The 10,939-nt window shown below is 40.6% G+C and overlaps 1 protein-coding gene across 1 annotated transcript; it reads left to right on the top strand.

Moving 5' to 3' along the window:
- The first annotated feature begins 3,067 nt into the window (after positions 1-3,067).
- Positions 3,068-6,019, top strand: LOC138050711 (extracellular calcium-sensing receptor-like). The gene has a single exon (XM_068897015.1). It carries the CDS (start codon positions 3,100-3,102, stop codon positions 5,827-5,829), a length of 2,730 nt encoding a protein of 909 aa, XP_068753116.1. The 5' UTR covers positions 3,068-3,099; the 3' UTR covers positions 5,830-6,019.
- Positions 6,020-10,939: the final 4,920 nt, after the last annotated feature.

Raw genomic sequence — 10,939 nt, forward strand, 5'->3', positions numbered from 1 at the left:
ACTCAGAATGGGTGTACGGGTTCCACGAAAGAGATTAAGGAAGTCGCTGTTGCGTGTTGATCCGATACACAGCTTTGTAAGACAACTGCATACTGTCAAAAGACGTACTTACGGTATGCCAAATGCTAATTCGCTTTGGCATATAGCCATGCACGCACACATGTCACGTTTTTGCGTGACCTGTCGGGGAGGGACTGGAACCCAAGAAAGAATCGATCTTGAAGGGATGAAAGGTTTTTACCCCAAAACAAAGCTTTCTCGAGCACAGCAACGAAGTTTTAAGCAGTCGTCATCTTCATTTGGTTAGTGTTTTGTATAATATTTCTCCATTGCCGTCATGCTCCTCTTCTGGAGTGTGGTTTTTGTGAAATTTAATCTCTTGTTGTTTCCATGCAGGTCCGCACTATTCAAGCGGACGAGGACGAAAATACTGCTCTATTTTCACGAAAGTAAAGGAAAAGAACTTCAAAAACATGCATTCATTTTGAACTTAAGTTCGTAGGGTAATAAAAACATTAAAAAAAAAGCCAGCGCCATTAAATTCACGCAACGGTTCGTCCTCGAGTTTTCCAAACTTTCAGCCACTACTCGATCAGCAACTACCTTTTAAAGAGCTTTTCTATCCTCCCGCTCACTTCTCTTTAACGTTTCATGATGATTCGGAAATAAATGTGCCATTCTTTTGCCGACCTGGAATTTTTCCTCCGGCGTTTTTGTCGCCATGTTATTTAAATAATGCTTGAACAATATTTATGAAAGTCGAGTAGACTAGTGCACGACTGATAAACCAACGCATACATCAGTCGTGCAGTAGTCTACTTGACTTTCCTAAATATTTTTAATCAATTTTGACTGATCACGATCTTCTCTTATCCAACGCTGTGCAAGACTTATCGTCCACGGTTTCTGCAAAGGTTTTCAAACCTCAACTTCACTAATGCTCGAAGTAATGCGTGACATATGACAGTCGCGTTACCGGCGCAGTTACGTTGCGCAGAAACAATTAGCGCGAACGTCCTTAAACGGAGGCAGTCACATTGCTGGCAGTTCCGATCCAGTCACAATCAGCGTATTGAAAGACTCTGGAGACCCTTCAGATGTATCTGTGCCCTGTAAATTGTATTTCATTCAAGAGAATGAACACCAAAAAAACATGTATGCCAAGTTGAATTTTAGCCCCACCCACTCTGTGGGGGTCTAACATTGTGGGCCTCATGAAGTACTGAGAACTGATGGGCCAAAGTTACAAATTCGTGAGACATTTTTAAACAAGCCAAATGGTTGATTCAGTAGAATAACACAGATATAAAAGTAGGTCTGGAGTGTTGTTTATTCTTCCCTATAATAATTCAGAGTTTTGAATCAAGTTTGAAGATTTTAACTGGTTAATAACCCGTATAGGTATATTGTAATGTCCGTAAGGAAAAGTCCGTCTTTTTTCATTGCATGCATGAATTGGCTGTGATGGCTATTCTTCTTCTGCTGCTCTTTTAGTTCGTTAAGGCCACCATTTCAGCACTTATTATTTTCAAACTAAATTCATTATTAAGAAAAACATCTTGAAATAACCGTAATGTCCGTAACAATCACTAATTAAAAGACAAATAGAAGACAGTTCTGATTTGTGCCAACACAAAATCTTGAAACAAGAGACTGAACTTCTGTGATCCAATTTTGGTGAACTTACAACTAAGGTAAATGTCTTTAATGAAGATACCGAAGATTTTTCTGGCCATTCTTTGTAGCTCAAGGTTAATACTGCCAACCCCTGCAATTTAGCAGCGGCCTGATTATCCGAAAACCATTTGACGTGAGACCCGTCGAGCACCGGGTCAAACAATTGTAAAGATAATTCAATTACGTTCAGTTCCCTGCAACCTTTAACAGTCTTTCCACATTTTATGGCATACGTAGTCAGCATTTTATTAAAACCAATAACAGAACCGCAACCGATGGCTCTGGCAAGAGAATACACGAAAGAGAGGTTTTTCTCTGGTTCTCCGGTTTTCCCCTCTCCTCAAAAACCAACATTTGATTTGATTTGCGTTGATTTGTTGATTTCCGTTTACAGTGTCCCCAATTAGTGCTTCAGCGCTGGAAGACTTGATACCTAAATAAGTTCCTTTCCTTTCCAGCTGTGGCACTTATTCACGAAACAGTCTCTACTATTGATCATTTCAATATTGTTTTTTCAAAAATACAATTCCTCGTGGCAATACTCATCAAGATGAAACTCCGAATCCCACTGATCAGCACATAAGTTTGGCATGACCCAATGTGTAGTCATGATCTTAGCGATAACTTGGCCAGTAAACGACACGGAGATATATCCAGAAATGCACTCAATCGCAAAAATAACAAATACAACAACCATACCGATGATGAACACACCGAAAATAAATGTTATAGCAAAAATAACGAAAGTAACGAAATAAGTGTATTATAAATGTCCACATCAGTGCTTAAGATCGTTATCCGGTTGTTCACAAGCTTTCGAACGACAAGTATGGTTATCATCGCTCCATGACGCAATTGAATTTTTTTTTTCGTAAACAGCAAAAAGACGCCGTCAACCCAATCCATTAGGTCATTTCAGAAGCTCATTAACTCTGGTTCAGAGCTAGGGCTCTTTTTAAGGTTAAAAATTTCCTTATTTTCACAAGCGTCGAGCTTCGATCTTATTTTTGTCCATATTTGGGCATAAATTTGGTGTTCTAAAATCCCCAGCTTTGTTCCAAGGAAAAAAGATGCAAGTTACACGCTTCAAGATCATGTCCTTCTGGTTACTTTCGCTGGAGCCATTGTGAGAAATCTCTTGACAACAGTTCGTACCTTCCGAAGTTCCGGATCGCGCCCCATGCACTGAATGATTAATTATTGATTTTGATTGAAGTCTGGTGTGTGCGTGCATGACAGAAAGTTCAAAACTCCCGCAAGCAATTTAACTTTCGATAAGGAAACAAAAATGCAACCAGCCTTTAATAAATCAGTGCTGTGCTCTCATTAATTTGTAGGCATCAAGCCATGTTCTTACAAGGAGAAATTAGCCGAGCTGTCCCCAAGGGGTTTCAAAATTGATAGTGACAACTTCTAACGCTGATGATGTTAATATTTCGTGATTTGGATAAATTCTACTCCGGACTTTTGCTGGCGATGATTTTGAGCCTTGTTTGGCAACAGGTAGCATTAACAATCGACACTGTCCCAGGACTGAGAATTAGCAAGTCAGGAGAAGTTGTCATCGGCGGACTGTTTCCCGTTCACGTACGTGGAAGATTTAGGTCGAAATATATGTCTTTGGCTGAAGCTATGATCTTTGCAATTGAACAAATCAACAACGATACAACTCTTTTGCCTAACGTTACGCTCGGATATGATATCTCGGATACAAACCTCATAAATCGTCGCGCTATGAACTCCACTTTGGATTACGTAAATGTTCACAAATTTGCATTCAGCAGTCTACAACTAAACGAGACTTGTAGCATTTTGCCTTCAGGTCAGCTGGCCCCGGTCGTTGCGGTTGTAGGAACTGGAACGTCGAGATCATCGATTCTGGTGTCCAATTTGTTAGAAGTTGAGGATATACCACTTATCAGCTATGCCGCTACAAGCGACGAACTCAGTAGCAGTGCATATCCATCGTTTTTTCACACCGTGCCCCCCGATCGCTTTCAATCCAAAGTGATGTCGGATATTGCCCGATATTTTAATTGGACTTACGTGGCTGCCATCGCCGCTGACGATGCGTACGGTAGATCGGGGATAGAATTCTTCCGCAAACATTCCAACCTCGAAAGAATCTGCATCGCTTACGACAGTTTCTTCCCCATGAATGACGAGAAAACGGCCAAAATTCGAAAGATTATCAAGGAGCTTAAACTATTGGAAAATGTGAGCGTGATTGTCTTGTATTGTGGTCGAGATTCAGCCATCAGTGTGCTAAGAGAAGCTTTAAGACAGGGCCTGGAAGGAAAAATATGGATTGCTAGTGAAGCGTGGGGAAATAACGAGGCTGTTATTCACGAGAAAGAGCTTCAGCCAGTCCTCAAGGGAATGTTGGGGGTTGTTTTTACTGAACTTACAGTCCTTTCATATAAGCAATATCTGTTGTCACGCAAATCCTTCTACAGGTCTAACCCCTGGTGGAGGGTATTTTGGGAAAACCAATATGATTGCAGTTTCAATGTAATGTCCTCCGGTGGAAAGAAGCGTTGCTCCGACAGCCTGAGAGTCACGGAGGACATTTTTGATAAGAGGCTGTATGACAGTAAAACTACCTATGTTATCAACGCTGTGTACGCAATCGCACATGCGTTAGACGCCATTTTCAAGTGTAAATCCCCTCCAATGAGCCATTGCCCGCGAACGAGACCTTACGTTGACCCTAAAGATGTCTTGGAATATTTGAAGAAAGTGAATTTCACGACTGAAACGTCGAACGTCTTTTTTGATGAAAACGGCGACTCCCTAGCTACTTATAGTATCATGAACTACCGAGTGGATAAAGACACCGGAGGACGCGTAGAGACGGTAGGGAATTGGGAAGCACGGAGACTCCACCTCAACTTAAGTGCCATTGTTTGGAACGACGGGGTAACGGGTAGAATCCCGCGATCGGTTTGCAGTGAGACGTGTAAGCCGGGATACCGACAGACGGAAGAGATAAACTGTTGTTGGCAATGCATCAAATGTTCTCAGGACACAGTTTCGAGCGTCTATGGGGCCATGAATTGCACTAAATGTCCTGTGGATCACATCTCAAACGAGGAACGCACAAAATGCCTCCCAGTACTTCTGGAGCGCATTCACTGGGACGACCCCGTAGGGATGATTATCACCTTCATTGCCTGCTTGGGTGTGTTCGTTACAGCACTTGTCGGTGGTGTGTTCATATGGAAAAACAACACACCAATTGTGAAAGCCTCCAATCGAGAACTCAGTTACCTATTTCTCTTTAGCATTGCCATGACCTATCTGTGGGCCCTGATAAACTTAGCAGAACCCAACGCTATCATCTGCCCAGTATCAGAAGCGTGGCGTTACATCTTTTACACCATTGCTGTCGTTGTTCTTGGGGTCAAGACAAAGCGTGTTGTGCATGTGTTTGAGCCTCGCGCACCACGTTCTGCACTCACCAAAGCCGGTTTCATCGAGAAACGCAAACATATTCTTACCATTGTCGGTATTGTGGGCTTGGATGTTTTTGTTCTCATTATCTGGTTTCTTTTGGATCCTCCGCACCCAGAAATAGACAAATCCGTGAGAACATCTTACTATCTCGGATGTAAGATCACGTCTACGCTTCCGGGAACCTTCTGCCGTTATCTGCTTGTTTCCATTTTGGTCACCATGTCGTTCGTCTGCGTTTACTTTGCGTTCAAATCCAGGAAACTTCCACACAATTTCAACGAAGGCAAATTCATTGCGTTTGCGCTCTATGTGCTGGTCATATCGTGGCTGACATTCTATCCAGTTGCTTTGATGATTCGCGGGAAATACACTGTTGTGATGTCTGGCTCGTCGTCAATCATTTCGGCAACCGGTCTGCTTGTGTGTATCTTCGTGCCTAAGATGTACATAATCCTCTTGCATCCTGAGAAAAATACGGTGCTTTACATGAAGAGGCAAATTTCTAACCACACCTTTCATCGAAGCACTGTCGACGGACAATCCCGACAAAAGTCACATCCTTCGGAACGCAGCTATTTCCAGCAAGGATCAGCGACATCCGCAACCACAGTGAGTACTCCGAGGTATAAAGAATCCCCAAAACTCTCACGCACCGGTGAAATTCAAGGTAGTAATAAGGTTATCACCTATTTATAATGGTTTGATTTACTCGATAGCAACCTTTCTTTAAAATAAAAAGGGCGCTAGGCAAGACGACGAAATTGGTTCTCCATGCGTATGCCCAGTCTTCTAATCCCGTCCCGACCACCGTCTTGATTATTCTTCGGTGTTCCGTGAATCCCGAAGCCCGAGTCCCGAATACAATTCCACCACACTTGGCAATTAGTAAGTCAACCAGTCGACCCCACAAACGTATAAGCTTCAAGACTTATGGTGTTAAATTAAAGGCTTTCTTCTTTTTCTCCGTCTTGTATTGTAACAATGTATTGTAACAATTTCAACCGTTTTACCCCTATGTCCCGTTTCTCGAAAGTACCGCCGATAATGTTTCGGGACCTAAAGGCCCTTTGTGAAACTGCCATCTGCCCGTTTAGGGAAATAGCTTTTTGTGAAATTAACGACCTAAACCTTCTGCCTTCTTAAGATACTGAGGAAATTATGGCAACCAAAAAGTTTCGGGACTTAGTTTCGAGAAACAGGTCCCTGGACGGAGGGAATGGGTTTTATGAAGAACAAAAGGCATAAAAGTTATATATTTCAACTGCGAAGAGGGTGATAACACTTAAAATGGTGATCGTTGTTATGAGCGCTACTTTATCAGAAAGTAGCGCCATGAACCTATGACCTCTGTGGGTACAAGTGCTGTGCAAGGCTGAAATTTTCAAGCTTTTATTTTGCCGCTGCTATATAGCTAAAGAAGTGTTCATAACAGCGATGACCATTGCAAGTGCTTACAATACCTTTCATTAAATTGCTATCGGAAAATCATCTCCGTCAGCAGTTTTCCTGTCACGAGGCGACTATTTTCGTTTTTGACGTTATCCTTGTAGCTTAGGTCATAACGACTTGAGAAGCGCTTTCTTCTGTTTCTTGGAAGAATTTTCTTTACATTTAATTCGTAATCAAGGCTTGCTCGTCACGGGAAGGACCAGAACCCTGAATAGTCTCGCCCTTGAGGTTAAAACGTGCTGTGTCTGTGCCGCATTGTCTTCAATAATCTTTAGATTCTGAACATTGATAGTTCTTCCCAGCTCTCTCCTTTCAAACGAAAGTCTGGTTATGGCTCTCTTTCAACAAGACATTTTCATATAGGACACTGAATTGTCATGCGGATAGCTTTCTGACAGAGGACTTGATAGGAAAGAGCACGGTAAAACGTAACTTTTGACTTGTGATTGTTATTTGCCCTTAATTTTTATTAACTCAGTGAACCAGGGAAGGCATCACACTATGTTCTTGTTTGAAACAAACAGAACCATGGCCTCTGTCATTAATAGTAGATATCGAAGGACTTTAAGATCTACAACACAACAGCGACGTCGACGAAAACGCCACAAACAGTAATATGATTTGCCGAAAGAGGAAAAATAGTTGTGCGGCACGAATTTTCGCACATTTGGTGTTAAGGCATGTTGTACTCTAGATAACAACGACGTGAAATCACCAAATTTTCGGGGGGTGAACAGGAATAATTGGGTGTTAATTATTTCGGTATGCCTTCTCGAAAATTTAGTTATGCCATTGTTCGAAAATCGACAAACCGTGGATTATTCCTTTCCAAAGGAAGTCGTTGTTCCGCCCAACAAAATGGGATTATGCCATTATTCCGACAAAAGAATTTCCGTTATTCTTCTTCACCTCCCGAAAATTTGAGGTTTTGACGACAACGAGAGCATACAAATGGAACTTTTTCTTTTCTATTTTTACCCAGAAATCACTCGTGCTCAATTTATTTTTGGAATACTTCGTTCATGTTGTACGACGTAAAAGGGACGGAATAATCCCGAAAGACTAAGCGTTGTGCAAATTACATTTTGACGGGACGTCGTAGATCTTAAAACGTTCTAATAGTACTGTGGTCAAAAACGGAGCTTCAGTTAGTGACACTGCGATCGACTTGTACGGCAAACAGCAAATGATCACCTAACAGAAATTTGCGTTTTGCCTAAAATCAATCAATTTTTCGAATTTTGTACCTTTTGTTATTAGTGTAAGCTGACATCTTTATCTTTCCATCAGCCACAGCTAACGTGTTCTCGAAATAGAAAATTTTGTCAGTTAAAAACGTTTTCATGATTTTTATTGCCGTTTGTCGAGAAACGCAAATCTAAATTTTCCTATTGATAATTGAATAAAGTAATGAATATTCCGCAAACTGAGAGTTGAATTGTGTTTTATTATCTTTGTATTTTATTAACAGATAGGATGATATTTTATTTCCAAGACAACCATTACTAGACCATGGAATATGTCATTTATTTCGTTTGTCTTTATTATCGTTTTCATCTGATCTTCTTTGAAATTGGTGTTTGGTGAGCAAAGTTCGATTCCTCGATATTTTTCCATGACTTGTCGGCTTTCAGGATCAATATTTGGCTGTATTGAATAAACTCTTCATTAGGAGCACGAGAGAAGTTAAAAGTCAATGAGAAACTGCGGCTGTGCTGATAATCTCCCAAATTTGGGGGCGCTTCCCAAAATAATTCAATCAAAGTTGTTGGAAATTTGAGTTGGGTGGTAAATAGAAAACTAATTCCTTTTTCCTCCCTCTGTATAAAAGATTCCCGGTTAAAATGTTCCGGATGGATTTTCGTGTGCTCTTACTAGAACATTTGTCGCAATCCTCTCGCAGTGCAAGACTCGGGTCTCAGTACCACTATGAATTGTCACAACTATTTCGTAAACCAAAATAAAGTGGCTTCGATCCCAACTTATGTGTTCCTTTCCGGTTTTTGGCTGCTCCCTAAATATCATCACCGATGAACCATAGGTGTCCTTCTCTTGGATTTGGGGAAATACTTCCTGGAGATTGGCGCTGCTCTTCTTTACTTAACTTTTATTTCCAGTGTATTTTTGAACTTACCTAGGGAATACGTTGGCCGATAACTTTGAAAAACCCTACATTTTTACTGAACTCAAAAACGTTAATATTAATGTAGGTTCTAAGTTATGTATTATATCAATCTTTTTCTCGTGATCAAAAACTATTTTAATTTTTCGTTTATCCACAAAGACCTCATTCCAAATAAGAGGGTCTCAATGGGGGTGTAGCAAACACGGTACACGGTTGAAAATTTCGCGATTTCACGGTGCACGCTTAATTTTTACATCAAATAATTGTTCAGAGCTTAGGAAACGCTACAAACGACACGGTTATCTGGACAAAATAATTCACGGCACACGGTACATTTTTTCCCTTTTTCACGACACACGGTTAATTTTTTGGACGTTTCACGCCACACGCTTAACCCCATTGAGACCCTCAAATAACCACCAACTCGGTAGGTTTTTGTACTTATGCAGGCATTTTTTCGAGCATTTTAGTGAGGCAAAAGCATTGAGCATTATTCGAGCATTTTAGTGAGGCAAAAGCATTGAGCATTATTCGAGCATTTTAGTGGCATTTTCCCGGGAATTTTTTTTTTCGAGAAACTAAAAAAAAAAAAAAAATTTCTAAGAGAAAATGAAGATTAAAACCGAAATTCACAAAAAAAAAAAAAAACGGCAAATGCCACTCTGATAGAGCTGAGTGGAGACTGAGGGCAAGTCAGCGGTTTTACGTTTCAAGAGTCTAAGCAGCCATGTTTGTTTTCTTTGTGACTCCTTGAGCCGTGGCTGTGACCCAGCTAGTGTGCACCCCGCGTTCGGTCTGTGTTGTCGATGTCAGATCAATCAGCTAAAAAAGTAACAATCCTGACAAGGCGTACGTTTTTTTAACACCATGTTAAAAATGTTGAAATTAATTAAAAAACCGTTGGTATAATGAGCATTATCCGAGCATTTTAGTGACTTTTTTGGGGGAGAACGAGCATTTTAGTGGCAGAACTGGAGCATTAAGGTGGAGCATTTTAGTGGGGAAACAAAAGCATAATATACAAAAGCCTACAACTCGGTTGCCATGCTAGCTTGCGCGGCGTAAGGGCAGAACAACGACGAAACGAAAAGATTTTTTCCGAGCCTGTACCAACCGCAGAAAATTTAAACATTTTTGCCAGTAATTGGAAAATCGTTCGTTCGCCAGTCCTGCACTCGGATTTCGTTTTAGTATCGTCGAGTCACCAATGAAAATTTACAGGACAAGCGTCCTCAAATCTCTTCTATAACTAAATTTCCCTTTTTTTCTAATCACCTTATCGTATGAGTCTGAAATCACAAAACAAGGAACACGTTGATTATTGCTCGTCATCTGCGCACAATAAGTATTTTATCAAGCATGCCTGCGGGTCAAACATTTCCTTGTTGTCTTGAAGAAGACTTTTTCTTTTATCTGAAAAATACCATAAATATAATACTCTTTCTCTCTTGAATCCAGAGAACGTCCCGATTTTCGCGTGCATAGTAGATATTTCCGCGTGTTTTGGGGCAAACCACAGTAAAATTAAGCACTTGCGTTTGTCTTTGTTCCGTTTTAGTACAAGCGGAATACAGTATGGACTGAACATCGTTGTATAATTTTTTACCAAGAAAACGGGAACAACAGGAAAAGACAAAAACCGAATGAGCTGGGCACTAACGTTGTCGTCTTTTGTCAAAATAGGAAACAGGAAAAGACAAATAGATTTTTTAAATTGTCGTTCTTGTTTCATTTTGAATGGAAATTTCAAAAGTATATATTTATTAAACGAACCGTGTACAACCTATCACCTCACCACAGCAGACAGAGGTTTTGTCGAGGAAAACGACAAAATTTACTTAGAAACGGAAAATTCGTTTCACTTGGCACAGTTGTGTCCACACAGAAATGGGGTTTTCAACTGTGTCGATGTGGTAAATTGGTCACTCCCCGAAAAGCAATTTGAAAGCTGACATTTCGCCTTTGTGAGCGTTGGCTTTAGACGGAGCTAAGGACGACCGCTCGAAATGTCACCTCTCAAATTATTTTACGTTAGTGAATTTAGCACATCAACTCAGTACTTCTGTTGATAAACCCATTTTATGATGAAATATCTATTTTAAAAAAAAATTTAGTTTCTAAAGAAACTGTGGTGCTGCGTCGGTGGGAGATTGAAACAGAAATTTATTTTATCAATCGAGTTGATAAAAGTTGAATAACCACCGTGAAAGATTTGGAAAGGTGACGTTTCGA

The sequence above is a fragment of the Montipora capricornis genome, chromosome 6 (assembly GCF_036669925.1).
Source record: "Montipora capricornis isolate CH-2021 chromosome 6, ASM3666992v2, whole genome shotgun sequence".
Taxonomy (NCBI): Eukaryota; Metazoa; Cnidaria; class Anthozoa; order Scleractinia; family Acroporidae; genus Montipora; species Montipora capricornis.